Source organism: Mirounga angustirostris, unplaced genomic scaffold, assembly GCF_029215605.1.
Source record: "Mirounga angustirostris isolate CCGP_5_RB_7025 unplaced genomic scaffold, mMirAng1.0.hap1 SCAF_5, whole genome shotgun sequence".
Classification (NCBI taxonomy): Eukaryota; Metazoa; Chordata; class Mammalia; order Carnivora; family Phocidae; genus Mirounga; species Mirounga angustirostris.
In genome coordinates, this window is record NW_026991713.1 from 119,702,197 (window position 1) to 119,722,723 (window position 20,527).

General features: G+C 37.3%; 1 protein-coding gene across 14 annotated transcripts in view; it reads right to left on the bottom strand.

Moving 5' to 3' along the window:
• The window catches only part of MLLT10 (MLLT10 histone lysine methyltransferase DOT1L cofactor), a 218,962-nt gene that overhangs the window by 142,732 nt on the left and 55,703 nt on the right, over nt 1–20,527 (bottom strand). For all 14 annotated transcript variants that reach the window (XM_045874303.3, XM_045874307.3, XM_045874311.2 and 11 more), the window contains one exon: nt 18,168–18,222. In XM_045874303.3, the coding sequence (XP_045730259.1) occupies nt 18,168–18,222 (55 nt within the window). The remainder of the gene's footprint in view (nt 1–18,167; nt 18,223–20,527) is intronic.

Here is a 20,527-nt window from a genome sequence, read left to right on the forward strand (position 1 = left end):
TAAAGCAACACCTGGCACTAATAAAGGAAGAAACAGACATCGTAACAGATACTTAACACACCATACTCAGTAACTAACAGATGAAGTAGATCCCTCCCCAAAAATCAGTAAAGACATAAAAGAGGTTGGAGTGCCTGGATGGCTCAATCGGTTAAGCGTCTGACTCTTGATTTTGGCTCAGATGTTGATCTGCGGATGGTGAAATCAAGCCCCATGTTGGGCTCCACGCTCACTGGGGAGTCTGCTTCATATCCTCCCTTTCCCTCTGCCCCTCACCCCGCTCTAAAATCAATAATCTTAAAAAGATATATAAAAGAGCTCAAAAGTATCAGCGACCTTGATCTGACATTTTTTTTTAAGATTTCATTTATTTATTTATTTGACGAGAGAGAGAGAGAGAGAGAGAGCGCGCGCACCAGCAGGGGGAGAAGAGGGAGAAGCAGGCTCCCCACTGAGCGCAGAGCCCGATGCATGTCTTAATCCCAGGACCCTGAGATCATGACCTGAGCCAAAGGCAGTCGCTTAACCAACTGAGCCAACCAGGCGCCCCGATCTAACTGACATTTATAGAATACTATATTCAATAGCAGAATACACATTCTTTTTCAAAGGCATATGGTACAGTCAACACAAACCGTATACTAAGCCCTAAAAAAAGTCTCAGTGAATTCTAAAGGACTAAAATCCTCTAAAACCACAACGAAATTAAATTAGCAACCAATAATCATTAAATATCTAAGAAAACCCCTAATAAATGGAAAACAATATAATTCTAAATAATTTAAGAGTCAAAAAGAAAATCACAAGGGAAATTGGAAAACATTTTGAACTGAATGGCAACAAATATACAACATACCAAATTTTGTGACACGTTGCAAAAGCAGGGCTAGCAGGGAAACTTACATCTTTATATACTTTTATTAGAAAAGAAGATCTAAATTCAAAGACCCAGGTTGCTACCGTAACAAGTTAAAAAAGAAGAGCAAAATATACACAAAGTAATTAAAAGGAAGAAAATAGTAAAGATAAAAGGAGAAATCTATAAAATAGAAAACAGGCAGGCAACTTTAAAAATTAATGAAGCCAAATGTTGTTTTCTTAAAAGGGTAAACAAAACTGACAAGTTCTATATATACTGGTCAAGGAAAAAACAAAAAACTGAGACTACAAATCACCAGTATCAACAATAAAAATGAGGTTATCACTACCCACACTATTGATCCAACAAACATTAACAGGATAATAATACTACAAACAACAGTACTCCAACAAATTCGACAAGTTACACGAAGTAGTCAACTTTCTTGACACAACAACAACATAGGAGCATCTCTATACCTACTTTTCAAAAATAAATTTACCAAACAAATTCCCAGAAAGGTTTCACTCTAACATCAGAAGGTTTCACTGATAAATTCTATCAAACATTCAAATAAAAAATAACACCTTGTACATAAATTTAATCATTTAAAAAAACATCATAGGGGCGCCTGGGTGGCTCAGTCGTTAAGCGTCTGCCTTCAGCTCAGGTCATGATCTCAGGGTCCTGGGATCGAGCCCCGCATCCGGCTCCCTGCTCGGTGGGAAACCTGCTTCTCCCTCTCCCACTCCCCCTGCTTGTGTTCCCTCTCTCACTGTGTCTCTGTCTGTCAAATAAATAAAATATTTAAAAAAATAAATAAATAAATTACACAAGAAATCTGACAAAACCATTACAATTTTTAAGGAAATGGAGAATTAAAGTACATGACAATAAGATGTCTGTCAGGAGTTGGAAAAATTAATTTAGTTCCCTAAGAGTTTCACAGGGTTCAGAAAAAAAGTAAAAGCATATATTAATATTAAATTTTATCAACCTAACAGAGGGGATAGAAGAGAATGATAAAAAGTAATCCAAGAGAAACCTCTACACATCTATTAAAATGACCAAAATCCAGACCACTGACAACAACAAATGCTAGGAAGGATGAGAAGGAACAGGAACTCTCATTCATTGCTACTGGGAATGCAAATGGTATATCCTCTTTGGAAAACATTTTGGCGGTTTCTTATAAAAACTAAACATACTCTTACCAGATGATCAAGAGTGTGTTCCTTATTATTTACCTACCCAAAGGAGCTAAAAACATATCCACACAAAAACCTGCACATGCATGTTTATAGCAGCTTTATTCATGACTACCAAAACTCAAAAGCAACCAAGATGTCCTCCTATAGGTGAACAGATAAAGTGTGGTACAGTACATCCAGACAAACCAGAAATCAGCACTAACAATCAATGAGCTGTCAACCTATAAAAAGACATAGAGGAAAATTAAAAGTTTATTTCTAAGTGAAAGAAATTAACCTGAAAAAGCTATATACTGTATGATTACAGCTACATATAGGGCATTCTGGAAAATGCAAAACTGAAAAAAAAGATCAGTGGTTGCCAGGGATTAGCAGGGAGGGATGAACAGGCAGAGCAGAGAGGATTTTTAGGGCAGTGAAGATGATGCCCTAAACTGTATGATATTATAATTACAATACTCTGTGTGATATATAAATCTGTCCAAACATACAAAATGTACAACACCAAGAGAGAACCCTAAAGCAATTAAGAGACTTCAGATGTTATGATGTATCATTATAGGTTCATCGGTAACAAATGTTCCAATCTGGTAAAGATGTTGATAATGAGGAGACTACACATGTGCAGGAACAAAGGGTATACAGAAACCTAACTTCTGTTCAGTACTGCTGGGAACCTAATAACTACTCTAAAAAATAAAGTCTACTGGGGCGCCTGGGTGGCTCAGTCGTTAAGCAGCTGCCTTCGGCTCAGGTTATGATCCCAGGATCCTGGGATCGAGCCCCGCATCGGGCTCCCTGCTCGGCGGAGAGCCTGCTTCTCCCTCTCCCTTTGTCTGCTGCTCTGTCTACTTGTGCGCTCTGTTAAATAAATAAATAAAAATCTTCAAAAATAAAAAATAAATAAAGTCTATTATTTAAAAGGTAATCCAGAAAAAGTTAAGCATAAAGAAAAAAATAACATAAAAGTAAAAAGACTGGCGCCTGGATGGCTCAGTCAGTTAAGCATCTCCCTTTAGCTCAGGTCATGATCTCAGGGTCCTGAGATCCAGCCCCACATCGGCTCCCTGCTCTGCAGGGAGTCTGCTTCTCCCTCCACCTCTGCCCCAACTCGTGCTCTCTCGCTCTCTCTCAAAAAAATAAATAAAATCTTAAAAATAAAAAAAGAAGTAAAAAGACAAATAGAAAACATTTAGTAAGACAGAAGTTTTAAATCCAAATCCAAATATACACAGACGCACAGAAATGCAGACAGGCACACATCTATATACATACATTAAATGTAAATGGAGTAGGGGCGCCTGGGTGGCTCAGTTGCTTAAGCGACTGCCTTCGGCTCCGGTCATAATCCTGGAGTCCCGGGATCGAGTCCCGCATCGGGCTCCCTGCTCAGCAGGGAGTCTGCTTCTCCCTCTGATCCTCCCCCCTCTCATGTGCGCGCTCTCTCTCTCTCTAATAAATAAATAAATAAAATCTTTTAAAAAATGTAAATAGAGTAAAATTTACTTCAATTAAAGACAAAAACTGTTGGACTGGTAAAGAGGCAACTATTTGCTGGTTAACAAGAGATGAGAATTCACAAAAATTATAAAAGAAGATACACCATTTGAAAACAAAAACTAGTAGAAACCTAATGCAGTTATGTTAATATCAGTTGAAATATACTTTGAAGCAAAAAAAAAAAAACAGTACCAAAGAAAGAGTGGTACTCTACAATGATAAATTCAATTCATAAAGAAAATATACAGTAATTCTAAATGTTCATGCACCAAATAACATCATCAAAATATAAGGCAAAAACTGAGACTACATAATGACAATGTGAAATATTAACATATCTTCTCCAGTAAATGAAAGAATAAGCATTCAACATATCTGCAAGAATACAGATGATCGTACCAACCCAAATATCAAATACAACCTTATGGATATATATAAAACACTACAATACTCCAAGACCACAGAACTTTTTTAAAGCACATATAGAACTACTTTAAAAACTGACCATATCCTAGCCATAAACCAAGTCTCATTTAAGATCCCATAGGACTGAAATCAAAGACTGTATTCTGACCAGACTAAACTCAGAACTGATAATAAAAAAAAGATATCCTCAGGACGCCTGGGTGGCTCAGTCGTTAAGCGTCTGCCTTCGGCTCAGGTCATGATCCCAGGGTCCTGGGATCGAGTCCCGCATTGGGCTCCCTGCTCCTTGGGAGCCTGCTTCTCCCTCTGCCTCTCTCTCTCTGTCTCTCACAAATAAATAAATACAATCTTAAAAAAAAAAAAAAAGATATCCTCATGTATTTGGAAACAAACCTCTTTATTATCAATGGGTCGAAGTGGTAATTAGAAAGGAAGTTTAATTATGATGAAAATTATATCTAAGTTATAGGGTAGGTTAAATTTCTCCCCACAAATACACAATTTGAAAAGTATACACTGGAAAGCCTGCAAATTAATGAGCTAAATAAATTTCCATCTTAAAATTTTAGATGAGAGCCAAATAAACCTCCCAAAAAAAAGTACAAGGAAATAAAAATGTATTTGGAAATATGTATCTTCTGTTTGGGGGGGGTTGATAGTCACCCTTCTAAATGAGTGTGCACTGATCTCATTGTGGTTTTGATTTGCATTTCTATACTGATTGTGATGTTGAGCATCTTTTCATGTGCCTGTTGGTCATGTGCATATCATCTTTGGAGCAATGTTTACTCATGCTCTTTGCCCATTTTTAAATCGGGTTATTTGATATTTTTGTTGTTGAGTACTAAGAGTTCTTTATATATTATCTCCTATTCCATTGCCTTTTCAATCTGTTGATTGGGTTCTCTGATGCACAAAAGTTTGTAAGCTTGTGTGGTCCCACTTGTCTATTTTTTTTCTCTATTTTTATCTTTTTTTCTTTTTTGGCTATGTATTTTGTGTCATATCCAATAAATCATTTCCAAGCCCAAAGTCGTGAAGCTTTTCCCATATGTTTTCTTCTAGAAATTGCATAATTTTGAGTCTTAAGTACCTACATCTTTGATCTGAGTTAATATTTGTATGTGGTGTAAGATAAGGGTCCAAGTTCACTCTCTGGCATGTGAATATCCCATTGTGCCAACACTATTTTTTGAAGAGACTGTCCTTTCCTCATTGAGTTGTCTTGACACTCTTCTCAAGGATCATCTGACCAACATACAGAAGAGTTTATTTCTGGGCTCTCTATTCTATGCCATTGTTCTATTTGTCATTACGCCAGTTCCACACTGTCTTGATTACTATGGCTGTGTAATATGTTTGAAATCCAGAAGTATGAGTCCTCCAACTTTGTTCTTCATTTTCAAAATTGTTTTGGCTATCCGGGGACCCTTGAGATTCCCTATGAATTTTAAGATAAATTTTTGCATTTGCACAAAAAATGTTGTCAGGATTTTGATAGGGATTATGTTCACTATATAGATCACTTTAAATACTACAGACACAGAACTGCTTTCCATTTAATTACACCTTCTTTCATTTGCTTCAGCAGTGTTTCATAGTTTTCAGTGTACAAGTCTTTTCCTCCTTGATTAGATTTATTCCTAAGTGTTTTATTATTTTTTACACTTTTATAAAAGGAATTAATTATCTTCTTAATTTCCTTTTCAAACTATTCATTGTCACTGTATAAAAACAACTAATATCGGGGGTGCCTGGTTGGCTCACTCAGTGAAATGTGCAACTCTTGATCTCAGGGCTGTGGGTTCAAGCCCCACACTGGGTGTAGAGATTAGTTAAAAATAAAATCTTACAAAAATAATTCAAAATAAATTAATAAATACAACTAATTTTTACATGTTGATTTTGTATTCTGCAACTTTGCTGAGTTTTTTAGTGCTAATAGTTTTTCTGTGGAATCTTTAAGGTTTTCGACAAGTAAGATCATATCATCTGCAAACAAAGATAATTTTACCTCTTCCTTTTCAAACTGGGTGTTTTCGATTTCCTTTTCTTCCCTAAGTACTCTGGCTAAGACTCCAATAATATGTTGAACAGTCATGAAGAAAGCAGGCATTCTTGCCTTATTCCCTGTCTTAGAGGAAAAGTTTTGTCTTTAATGACTGAGTATATTAGCTATGGGTTTTTCATATATGGCCTCAGTATATATGTTGAGGTAGTTTCCATCTATCCAAGTCTGAGGAGTTCATTTATCATGAAAGGGTGTTGAATCTTGCCAACTGTTTTTTCTGCATCAATGGAAAGGCAATGATCACATGGGTTTTGTCCTTCATTCTGTTAATATGGTGTATTACACATCGATTGACTTTCATATGCTGAACTATTCTTGCATTCCGGGAATAAATAAATCGTATATGATCCTTTTAATGTGCTGCTGAATTCAGTTTGCTAGTATTTTGTTGAGGACTTTTACATCCATATTTATCAGGGATACTGGTCTGTAGTTTTCTTTTTTGCTTATAAAGTCTTTGTCTGGTTTTTGTTCTCAGAATAATGCTGACCTCATAAAATGAGCTTCAATGACCTCTTCAATTTTTTGGAAGAGTTTCCAGAGAATCAATTCTCCGGTGAAGCCATCTGGTTCTGGACTTTTCTTTGTTGGGTTTTTAAATACTGATTCAATCTCCTTACTAGTTGTTGGTCTGCTCAGATTTTTATTTCCTTATGACTCAATCTTGGTAGGCTGTGTGTTTATCCACTCTTGGTAGGCTAGGACTTTATCCACTCTTCTAGGTTATTCAATTGCTATCAAACTATTAAACTCTCTAATAATCCTTTTTATTCTGTGTTATCAGCTGTAAGGTCCCCCTTTTCCATTTCTAATTTTAATCATTTGTATACTCTTTCTTTTTTCTTAATTTAGCTAACAGTGTGGAATCTAAAAAAAATAAAACAAATGAATAAACAAACAAAAAAGCAGAATCAGATCTATAAATACAGAGAACTAATGGCTACCAGAGGGAAAGGGGGTGGGGGAATGGGCAAAACGGGTAAAAGGAAGTAGGAGATACAGGCTTCCAGTTATGGAATGAATAAGTCACAAGAATAAAGGGTACAGCATAGGGAATATGGTCAGTTATATGGTGACAGATGGTAGCTAACACTTGCGGTGAGCACAGCAGAACTTACACAGAAGTTGAATCATTATGCTGTACACACAACCTAATTTAACATTGTATGTCAACTATACTCAAATAATAAAATAAATGGCACCTGTGCCATAAAAAGAAAATCTAGCTAACAGTCAATTTTGTTTCTTTTTTCAAAAAACCAACCTTTAATTTCACTGACTTTTTATTCTCTATTCTGTTTATCTGTCTTCTAATCTTTATTTCCTTCCTTCAGTTTGCTTTGTGTTTCTTTTTTATCTAGTTTTTTGAGGAGTTAAATTAAGTTGTTAATTTGAGATCTTTACGTCATATCCAAGAAAAGGACAGAGGGGCATAAGGTACAAAAAGGGAACAAATGTTGTAAGATTAATTATGGAGGGGAGCCTGGGTGGCGCAGTAAGTTGGGAATCCAACTCTTCATTTTGGCTCGGGTCGTGACCTCAAGGTCCTGAGATTGAGCCCCGAATAAGGCTCCGCACTCAGCACGGAGTCTGCTTCAGATTCTCTCTCCCTCTCCCTCTGCCCCACCCCCGCACTCACTCTTCCTCAAATAAATAAATAAATCTTAAAAAAAGATTAATTGTGGAGGGGTTGGCAGGGATAGGAGGTTCACTTAATTCTGTACACAATTTGGAGAGGTAAATCTGCCTTTAACTGAAATGGGCAGGGTAACAAAATGGAATGAGAAAGTGGAGTTCAGATATCCATGTTGGGTTTTTTTGTTTCTACCATGTCTTAACTGAAATATAGTTGATGCATAATGCTACATTAGTTTTAGGTGTACAACATAGTGATTCCACAACTCTATACCAAATGTCCCTGTTACGTTTATGTACCTATCACACAGCAGATGATGTGGCAAGCAACTATGTATTTATGAAATCCAGAGTTCAAGAGAAAAGAAAAGGTTGGAGATATAAGTTTGGGTGCTATCAAAGTATACACATAAATGTTATTCAAAGCCATAATACTCAGTAAGTTCATTCTGGAAGTAAGTGTAGAAGGCCTATACCCTGAAGCACTCTAATATTTAGAGGTCAATGTCTGCAAGACGAGAGTCCGGAAAAATACAAGGGGCAATCAATAAGGTCAAAGGAAAAGAAGAGTGCTGTCCCAGCAACAAAATGAAGTAAATGCTCAAGAAAGAATGATCGAAATTGTCAAATGTTGCTGACGATCAACTAACATGGGACTTGAGAACTGGTTCAGCCACATGGAGATCACGGACTACTTTACCAAGAACAGGCCTTGGTGGCATGGTGGGGAAAAGCCTGACTGGCGTAAACTCAAGAATGAAAGAGATGAGGGGCACCTGTGTGGCTCAGTTGGTTAAGCGACTGCCTTCGGCTCAGGTCATGATCCTGGAGTCCCTAGATCGAGTCCCACATCGGGCTCCCTGCTCAGCAGGGAGTCTGCTTCTCCCTCTGACCCTCCCCCCTCTCATGTGCTTTCTCTCTCTCATTCTCTCTCTCTCAAATAATAAAATCTTAAAAAAAAGAATGAAAGATGAAAAAATAAGTGGAAGAAATAAAACTGTCATTTACACACATTATCATTGTCTGTACAGAAAATACAGAATGCCAATTTCAATAATTTGCATAGAATACAACTAGTTCAGGGCACCTGGGTGGCTCAGTCAGTTAAGCGTCTGCCTTGAACTCAGGTCATAATCCCAGGGGCCTGGGATAGTGCCCCCTGTCAAACTCCCCACTGAGCTCTGTCCCTCCCCTTGCTCATGCTCTCTCTCTCTCAAATAAATGAATAAAATCTTTAAAAAAAAAAAAAAAAAAGAATACAACTAGTTCTTCTAGGTTTTTCTTTTCATTTTATTTTTAACTCTAATATACAGCTTACTATGCATAGGCCTTGTTCTACACACTTCACATATCTTATTAAACTCTCAAAACCCAACAGAGTATATAATATTAAACACATTTTATGGACTTGGGAGAAAACTGTACCATAAAGAAATGAATACAATTCTAAAATTTATATGTAAGAATGATGTTCCAAGACTATTCAAGTTCCATCTGAAGAATAACAAAGGGGCTCTTACCCTCCCAGACTTGAGAGCTTATTATAAAGTTGACTTTCATCACAACAGCCACAGTGAGCATGTTAAAAAACTTGCTTTCATCAAGTCATCTCTCAGTTCAAATCACCCCAATGGTTTAGCAACTTATCCTATGTAACACCAAGTTATTACAGTGATCTTGCAAACCCTACAGGACCTATGTCCACCCCATCCTCCAATTCATTAATCTCAGGTCTCTTCAAATGTCATTTCTTCAGTGGAGTCTTCCCCAATCACTTTACTTAAAATTTCAAAAGCACATTTCAGATTTCGCTCTGCATCCTCTTCTTCATTTTTCTCCATAATACATGGCATACTGTACATTTTATTTACCTATTTCATTTATTATCCAACTTCCCTCTCCAAATGTAAGTAAACCTGAAAGGGCATGGATTTTTGGTCTGCTTTGTTCACTGCTATCTAGAACACTGCCTGCAGCACATAGGAGGCGACACAATAAATATACTGTTGAAAGAATGTCAATTTTCCATAAGCTAATCTACAAATTTAAGAAAAGCATCATCAAAATACCAAAGGGATTTTTAAAAATTAAATAGCCTGATAGTATCATCAGTGATATCTTGTGGATTTTTTGTACTCCCGGATATGACAAGATGAGCAGTAGACTTAACCTCTATGGTACTTTTTCCCAAAAGCCATCAACCCAAGCTAATTATGAGAAAATACCAGGAAAAACCAGATTGGCGGTGGGGGGATACTGAACATGTACCTGGCCAGTATTCCTCAAGACTGCTAAGGCAATGAAAAACAAGAAAAGACTGAGAAATTCTTACAGAGGAGACACAGAGACATGGCAATTAAATGCAAAAGAACATTAAGGGGGAAAAAAATGGTAAAATCAAAAAAAAAAAAAAGACAACCAACCATCTGGTAGGAAAAACTCCAGCAATTCATACTACAAAAGACTAATTTCCATAATACACCAACAGCTCCTACACAACAATCCAAAAACGTACCTTGAGGAATTTACCAAGAGAAAACGGAGGTAAGAATATGAAGGAATACTTCACATAAAGGAAATACAAATTAGCTTTTAAGCATATGAAAAGTTGATAAACTTCTCTCACAATAACAGAAATACAAATTAAGCTATATTGACATAATTTTTATCTACCAGATGGACAAATATAAAAAGATCCTTAATAGTGATGGATGGAAAAGGTTAAGAGCTGGACTCAGAATCCCTCCTTCGGGCTCTGGAGGAAAACATGGTAGTTTAACTTCTTGTTAACACCAACTCTGAAGACAGATGACAGTATTGTAGGGTATGCCATGTACTAATAACTTATCTGAGCGTGCTCTTTATCTTAGCCTGTTGTTAGCCTGTTGTACTTGGTTGTCAGGAGTATGTATGACTTACATAATTTATGGTCCACAGCTACATTAAAATAGAATAGCCAGCCAAATACAGAGTCTATATGACTAGTAGGCATTTTTTTTTTAAAGATTTGATTTATTTATTTGACAGAGAGAGACACAGTGAGAGAGGGAACACAAGCAGGGGGAGTGGGAGAGGGAGAAGCAGGCTTCCCGCTGAGCGGAGAGCCCAATGCGGGGCTCAATCCCAGGACCCCAGGATCATGACCCGAGCCGAACGCAGATGCTTAACTAAACTGAGCCCCCCAGGCGCCCCAACTACTAGGCATTTTTAAGCTGAGGGTAACCAAATCTGGTGGCTTCCCCATGCTAATGTGACCTGCATTCACATTAGCTTCTTGTCAACCTTAAAACCAAAACAATGACGACATTAAGACTTGCATCAGAGTTTGGAAGTCTCTGTATTACTGCAACTGTATATACTTTTCCTTTATTAAGTATATTTGGTGTTGGATAAGCCAATTATGAGGTGAGTTTGATGAATACTACAAAATTGAAACCCACGCAGATGGTTGTATAGCTGCTGAGGTAAGTATGATAAGAACAGGTTCTTCTCATGTACTGTGAATAAAGTGTGAATTACTACGATCTCAACAGAGGAGGATTTGGCAAAATCCACTGAAATTACAGGTGTTCATACCCTCTGACCCAGCAATTCCACTTGAAGGAATTTTTGCTAATCACCCAGTATCGATGATTACATTGTATGCAGTTATGCACTCTCTGTAGTACTTTGTAAAAAAAAAAAAAAAAAAAAAAAATGGGGGGGGTGCCTGGGTGGCTCAGTCAGTTAAGTGTCCAACTCTTGATTTTGGCTCAGGTCATGACACCAAGCCCTGAGTTGGGCTCCCCGCTGGGCTCTCTCTGCCCCTCACCCACGTGTGCACTCTCTTTCTTTAAAAAAGGAGGCAGACAGAGAAGCCAACTTGAAAAGAAATGTTGATGAGAATGGAAAGGAATTGGATCTTTTATACATTGCTTATGGGAATATAAAAACGGTGCAGCCACTATGAAAAAGTTTGGTGGTTCCTCAAAAAGTTAAACACAGAATCACTCTCTGACCCCATCAATGCCACTCCTAGTATATCTCCCCCAAAACAGAAAAGAGATAAAGATAAAACAGATACTTGTACAACCATGTTCATAGCAGCACTATTCACAACAATCAAAAGGTAGAAACAACACAAATGTCCAAAAAGTGAAAGGACCAACATAATGTAAACAATCTCTCTCTCTCTCACACACACAAACACACACACACGAGTTATTATTCAGCCATAAAGAGGACTGAAGTACTAATACAGGCTGCAACACTGATGAACCTGAAAAACATTATGCCAAGATAGAAGCGAGACTCAAAAGGTTATACATTGTGTGATTATGATAGTTATGTAAAATGTACAGAATAAGTAAATCCATAGAGACAAAAAGCAGATTGGTGCTTGCCAAGGGCTAGGGAAGGAAGGGTAAAAGGTAGAATGTACAGTTTCTGCTTATGAAAGCATACTTTCTTTTAAGGTGATAAAAATGTTTTCGAAACTGACAGAGGTGGTAGTTGCACAACACTGTGAAAGTAGTAAATGTCACTAAACTGTATATCTTAAGTTGGTTAATGTTATGCTATACGAATTTTACCTCAATTTTAAGAAAAAAGAATAAAATATCCTGTCCTTCCTTCACAAACTGCACTTCAGGGTAATGAAATAGCTGATAAGGAATCGGTTCTCTGTATAGAAACATTCCTGCTCCTAATGACAGAATATCACAATTTATTCAACCTCTATTGAATAAAATAATGGTCCAGATACTGGTCAGCAGCTGCTAATATCACAAAAAAGAGGATAACCAAATATCATATGCCTCATAAAGGAAGTATACAACACTACGAAGTATTTTTTTTTTTTTATTCGTTTATTTGACAGAGAGAGACAGAGAGAGAGAGGGAATACAAGCAGGGGGAGTGGGAGAGGGAGAAGCAGGCTCCCCACCCAGCAGGGAGCCCGATGCGGGGCTCGATCCCAGGATTCTGGGATCACGACCCGAGCCAAAGGCAGATGCTTAACGACTGAATATGATCAACCCACAATAAACTGAATATGATCAAGCCTCTGAATACATCTAATTACTAATGTACAGAAAATATGGAACAAAGTAACATGTACACACACACACACACACACACACACACACACACCCATCTGAGAAGCAATCAATAAAATGTACTGTGGGAAACTATACAGGGCAAATGTTCCAGATTTTTCCATAAGTAAAGTGACAAGGGAATGGAGGGGAGGGGGTACAAAGAGACCTAAGAGACATATCAAGCAATTACAGTGTATGCACCTTATACATCCAGCTTATGGACCTTATTTAGACATTGATGCATTCAAATATAATATAAAAAGAAAACATTTAGGGAGACAATCAGGAAAATCTGAACAATGACTGAACAGCTGATGGCTTTAAGAAAATTCTTGTCAATTTTTTTATGTGTGATAATATATCATGTATTTTTAAAATATCCACATGTTAGTGATACTCACAAAATTCAAAATAATCAGGATGGCATAGGGAAGGGTTTAGATGAAACAAGACTAGCCATCACTTGATCACTGTTGAAGCTAGGTACCCAGGGATTCTCTCTACTTTTATGTATGCTCAAAGTTTCCCGTAATAAAATAGGTATATTTTTAAAAATATACCTGCAAAATTTTACCACTTAGTATCTCTGATGTCCATTCCCTCATTTTTACCCTCCTACTACTGCTGTCTTCAACCTTTCCCTCATCAATCTCTCCCTTAAACTTACTGCAATAAAGCAGAGTCTTATCTTTGTACAGTTTAGATTCTAAAGCAAAAAATTAACATAATCAAAACTGTCTTGGAAAAATCCCTTAAGATTCCAATTTTGAATATATAACCCTGTCAGATTTTGTAAGTTCTTCTCATTTTTCTGTATCTATCAATGGCCTCAATTCATTCTGAAATTTCTTCAAGAATGTAAGTATCAAATAATCCAATTAAAAATGGGCAGAAGACATGGACAGACATTCCTCCAAAGAAGACATACAGATGGCCAACAGATGCATGAAAAGATGATCAACATCACTCATCATCAGGGAAATACAAATCAAAACCACAATGACATATCACCTCACACATGTCAGAATGGTTAAAATAAAAAACACAAGAAACAACAAGTGTTGGTGAGGATGTGAAAAAAAAAAGGAACTCTTGTGCACTGTTGGTGAAAATGCAAACTGGTACAGCCACTGTGGAAAACAGTATAGAAGTTCCACAAAAAATTAGAAACAGAACTGCCATATGATCCAGTAATCACACTACTGGATTACAAAAAATACTAATTTGAAAAGATATATGCACCCCTATATTTACTGCAGCATTATTTATAATAGCCAACTTATGGAAGCTGCCCAAGTGTCCACCAACAGATGAATGGATAAAGATGTGGGGGCACCTGCTGGCTTGGTCAGAAAAGCATGCAACTCTTGATCTTGGGGTCATGAGTTCAAGCTTCAAACTGGGTGTAGAGATTACTTAAAATAAGTAAACTTAAAAAATATATATTACACACACACACACATACAGAGGAATACTATCCAGCCATTAAAAGGAATGAAAGCTTGACACCTGCAAAACATATATGGATCCAGAGTTATTATAATGCTTAGTAAAATAAGTCAGTCAAAAAAAGACAAATACCATATTATTTCATTCATATTTGGAATTTAAGAAAAAGCAAATGAACAAAGAAAAAAAGAGACAAACCAAAAAACAGACTCTTTAAATATAGAGCACAAACTGATGGTAGGGTTGGTGTGAAATAGGTGAAGGGGATGAAGAGTAACACTTATCTTGATGAGAACTGAGTAATATATAGAATTGCTGAAATCACTATATTGTACACCTGAAGCTAATATAACTGTGAATGTTAACTATACCAGAATTAAAATTTTTTTTAGTTTTAAAAAAACAAAAGAACGTAAGCAACATCACCACCTCTTGCCTGACCCCCTCAATAATATATTTCACATCTTTGTCAGTGATGGTTGGGGAAAGCCCTATAATCATTCACAGGGATTTCCATATAGGTTTGCCTAGAACGTAGGCTCAGTGAGTAAAATGGCAAACTGAATTACCTCTACAATTTATTTTTTTCTGATCTCCTCCCACCCCCACCCCCCAGGCTATATAGCTGATTTCAAGTATGTTAAATGCACTTATGATCCAGCTCTACCGTTCTTTTTATAGCTTGTCTGGTCTCAGATCCTTCCAATCCATTCACCACAATGCTGTCAGAGAGTGACCTTTCTAAAATAGAAATCTCATGTTATTCCTCAGCTTCAGTGGTTCCCCACAATCAACAGGATCAAGTTCTTAGTACAAAATAGGGGAGAGGGAGAAGGAAGGGACAGGAAGGAGATGAGTAGGGGAGAGGGGAAGGAATGACAACTTTGCCTGTATCATTAGTTGCACCTCTCAGAAGGCCTGCTATTCAAACTTTACAGTCTAATTCCAAATCATTTTCAATTCTTTGATATATTTGTGTCTTTTATCATTTGCTTCTCCTTCTGCCTGTAATACATCAACCCCACTTTTCACACACCGAACTATGTTAAGCTTCTTAAGTATCTACTTACCTTTAACAACTGAGAACTATATACAGCAGATGAGATTGAGAAAATTAGAAGGTGCATTGAGAAACTCCTCATCCTATTGCCAAGAAAAAACCTAAACTAAAACCTATAACATATTTCCCAGCATAAAAAAGGGGTGTTAGATATGAATAGTTATTATGAAAAAAAAAAAGAATAGTCATTATCAATATTGTACCATGAGGTACACTGTGGGGTTTTGTTAACTACTCCAGAAATATAATTAGCATTCTGATAGGAAAATGCATTCCAGGTTCCAAAATAATTTACAAATCAATTTTGGAACACAGATTAGTCGAATGTTTTAAATACACATCAAATTTAGACTCTAACAAAGATGGCATTTCAAATCAGTGAAGAAAAGATGAACTGTTCAATAAATGGTGATGGGACAAATGGTAGCATTTTAGCATCTAGGAAAAAATAAAGTTGGATCCATACCTCACACTGTATTACCTGGATACATTCCAAATGTATCAAAGATTAAACTGTAAAAAAAAAAAAAAAAAGAAACCATAAAGATACTAGAGGAAAATGTGAAAGAATTCCTTTATTAACTTTGGAGTAGGGAAGGCCTTTCTAACTAATGGTTCAAAATACAGAATCCATGAAAGACAAGATTAATAAATTCACCTAAATAAAAAATCAAAGACTTCTGCATGGTAAAAAAGCCCCATAAGCAAAGACTAAACAACTGGGCAAAAAAAAACTAGCCCAACTCATATCGCAAAAGCCTAATGAATGAGGGGCGCCTATGAAAGCTCCAACAAATCAAAAAGAAAATGATCAACAACCAAAGAGAAAAAACATATTAACAGGTCAGAAAGAGAAAAATACAAATTGCTTTTAAAAATATAAGATGCTCAGCTTCACTCATAGTAAGAGAAATACAAAATAACTGCTCTGAGATACCAATTATCACCTACTGGATTACCAATGGATATGGAGAATAAGTTTTTCATTCATTGTACTAGAAATATAAATTGGTACAACCGCCAGGGAAAACAATTTGGGAATATCTATCAAATTAACTATAAACTTTGACCCAATAGTTCCACCCCTGGGATTAATAATCCTACAGACGTATGTACGTACGACATGTATACAAGCATTAGTCATAAAAGCAGATTAGAAAGTCTATCCACAGGTGACTACATAAATCAAGAGAGCTTTATACTGGTAATAAATTGTTCAGTAGAAAAATTAAGATGCAAAAGAGTATGTATAATATTCACCCATCCATATAAAAATTAGGAGAAAATATTACTTTATTCATATGTATTTGTATGGAAGAAGAAAACCCTAGAAGGATATGCAAATAAGTAATAACAGCAACTGTATCACCAGCAGGAAAGTTGTTGAGAAACTAGGCAGATGGTGAACAGGAATAGGAGCAAGCATTTCTCAAATATTTTTAAAATTTTGTACAATGTGACTATATAACATAGTCTGAACATTAAATTTGTATATAAATAAATTTATGTAGAGCTAGGCAAAAACACTTTATTTTTCCCTTTTATTTACTCATGTAATTCCTCTATTCTACGCCAAAAATGTTTTAGAGGTGGCTGCCCAAAATGGAAGAGTGTACTAACAGGAGTTATAACCTCTACTTTTATGAGTTTCTTCATCAGTTTATTTTCACAGTATGCCACAGTTTGATAAATTCATGTCTACATATTTAAGAATGGTACAGAGCTATAAAGAAACACGATTTCTCAGAGGGAGGTAACGAAAAATGGAGATGTAAATGAAAAATACACAGGGGTCCTCAGGAAAGCACACCAAAATTTAAAGACAGAAGTCAGCATTTCTCTATATTCAAGCAACAAAAATCCTCAGGGTGTTAAAATTAACATTCACTAGAAATATCATCTGGGGGCACCTGGGTGGCTCAGTTGTTAAGCATCTGCCTTCGGCCCAGGTCATGATCCCAGAGTCCTGGGATCAAGCCCCGCATCAGGCTCCCTGCTCCGCGGGGAGCCTGCTTCTCCCTCTCCCACTCCCCCTGCTTGTGTTCCCCCTCTCACTGTGTCTCTCTCTGTCAAATAAATAAAATATTTAAAAAAGAAAAAAGGAAAGAAAGAAATATCATCTGTCCAGCAATACACAAAAGAGAGGGGGAAAAGACTCTAAAACATCAGAGTTTAGCTCTAACAACAAAAAAAGTAGCTTATTTTTCCAAAAATAATTTCTAATATGAGAAAATTATACCCATTAAAAAAGTCAAGATTTTAATTAGAAGTATGTGGACCATTCTACATTAAAAAAACAATGCTTAGGGGCACCTGGATGGCTCAGTCTGTTAAAAGTCCAACTCTTGATTTCAGCTCACTTTCAAGATCTCAGGGTCATGAGATCAAGCCCAGATTCAGGCTCTGCGCTGGATGTGGAGCCCTCTCTCTCTCTTTTTCCCTCTCCCTCTCACACTGCACCCTCCCACTCACACTCTCTCTCTCAAAAAAAAAGCTTAGGGTGCCTGGGTGGCTCAGTTGGTTAAGCAACTGCCTTCGGCTCAGGTCATGATCCTGGAGTCCCTGGATCAAGTCCCGCATCGGGCTCCCTACTCGGCAGGGAGTCTGCTTCTCCCTCTGACCCTCCCCCCTCTCATGTGCTCTCTCTCATTCTCGCTCTCTCAAATAAATAAATAAATCTTTAAAAAAAAAAAAAAAAGCTTAAAAGTTTGTCCATAAATTATGTAGCAAAAAAGATTCATAAATTACATCCATTACTATTAAAAGTATTTGAGTGGTAAACATTTAATTTGATATTATAATATGAACTACCAGATATTTTTAAATACTCCTCCACTCCAGTTTTCAATAAAAAATTTTTAAAAGTCTCTGTACTTACCCCCATTATCTGTTCTTTTTAAAGCTCCATCCTTATGAGGACACAGTTCACATCTCTGTTTTTAAAAAAGAAAGAAAACAAAGAAAATTTTCAGATTACCAAAGTATAACATCTTCCCTATAACCTCAAAACTATTAAAATGTGGGAACAGGGGCGCCTGGGTGGCTCAGTCAGTTAAGCGGCTACCTTTGGCTCAGGTCATGATCCCAGGGTCCTGGGATGGGGTCCCGCATCAGGCTCCCTGCTCAGCATGGAGTCTGCTTCTCCCTCTCCCTCTGCCCATTCCCCCTACTCGTGCTTGCTCTCTCACAAAAATAAATAGAGTAAGTTTCAATGACATTGTCTCACTATGAAGAATATGCTCCTGGAGGTCACACGTGAGTATTTATTATTTGTATGCTACCTTGCTGCTCTCCAAAGAGGTTTTGCAGCATAAAGTAATATAAACAAATTATGAAGGAAAATGAGAAGAAAATTAACATAAAATAGTGAATAAGTAATAAAACATAAGCCATTAGATCCTGTATTCGTCTTCCAGTATTTCACTCTCCCGATTTTCCTCTAACCTCTTTGGCAACACATGTCTGATCACCATGTCTAACCTTTAAATGAGGTAGTTCCTCAGGGCTCCGGCTTAAGATGCCTTCTCATTTCATGTCCAACACTAGTCAATCTCGTATCTTCCATACATGTGTTACCAACTAAATTACAAGTATGTCAGTGACTCTCAAATTTTACCTCCTATTAAGCTCTGTCCTTGGATCCATACATAAAACTTCCTACAATTGCAATGGCACTTTAAGCACTGTCCAAAATCTATAGCAACACTTGCTCTTCCTGCAGTATTCCCTATCATTGTTTTTATGTTTATTAATTTTTTTTAGTAATCTCAACACCAAATATGGGGCTTGAACTCACGACGCCACGATCAAGAATCACATGCTCTTGGGCACCTGGGTGGCTCAGTCATTAAGCGTCTGCCTTCGGCTCAGGTCATGATCCCAGGGTCCTGGGATCGAGTCCCACATCGGGCTCCCTGCTCCGCGGGAGGCCTGCTTCTCCCTCTCCCCCTCCTCCTGCTTGTGTTCCTTCTCTCGCTATCTCTCTCTCTGTCAAATAAATAAATAAAATCTTAAAAAAAAAAAAAGAATCACATGCTCTTTTAGGGACCTGGGTGGCTCAGATGGTTTAAGTGTCTGCCTTCGGCTCAGGTCATGATCCTGGGGTCCTAGGATCGAGACCCATATCGGGCTCCCAGCTCAGTGGGGAGTCTGCTTCTCCCTCTCCCTCTGCCCCTGCTCATGCTCTCTCTCTCTATCGTCTCAAATGAATAAATAAAATCTTTAAAAAAAAAAAAAATCACATGCTCTTTTGACTGAGCCAGCCAAAGGCCCTTCCCTATCTTTGTAAGGATACTCTCAACCACATATTGCCCATACAAGACACCTAGACATCATCTCTTGACAGCTTCACCCTACTCTCTAACTCATATTTAATCAAACAGTGTATTTTGCCCATTCATCCTCCTGAGTACTGGTGATATTTGACTACCTCTCTCCTTCTACACTACTATTAGCCAACTGCAAGCCAACATCAACTTTCATAAAGACCACTTCAGGGACCCCCACTCAATACTCTCCCCATACTTACTCTTACCTATACCACCAATCTAGAGCGAACTTCAAAAATGCAGGTCCAAGTGTATCACCACGCCATTTAATAAACATTTTAATGGTTTCCCTACATGATCTAGCCCCTACTTACCTCCACAACCCTCTCTTTTCAACATCTCACTGTCTAGGCAATACTGCCTTTTCTTCTTTCACTTTTGTTTTCTTTTAAATAAACTCTATGCCCAACAGGGGGCTCGAACTCAGGATCAAGAGTCTCATACTCTACTGACTGAGAAATCCAGGTGCCCCTCTTCTTTCAGTTCTATAAATACTCCAAAGTTCATTCTTGCTTCACAGCCATTAAGTGTGTTGTTTTTACTCTCCACCTGTAATGCCTGTCCTACACCCTAAGCCTCTTTCACAGCTGGGTAACTTCTATTCAACCCACAAGTTCTTGCTTAAAGTCACTTCCTCAAAGAAGATTTCCCTGATTCCCTCCATTAGATTAGGTGCCATATTACAAATTACCTACACTTCCTTCTTGTCATATATTGCAATCACAATTAACTACGCAATTATGTTTATCTCCTCTGCTAAAGTATAAGCTACATTTCATGGCTGTAGCCCTAGCATCTATCCATCTCCAGATATGGTAACTCAAAAAATATATGATGAATGGACAGAAGAAGCAAAAACACAAGCACACTTGCAAAAACGCAGGCAATAATTTGGTTCTAAGAGATACAG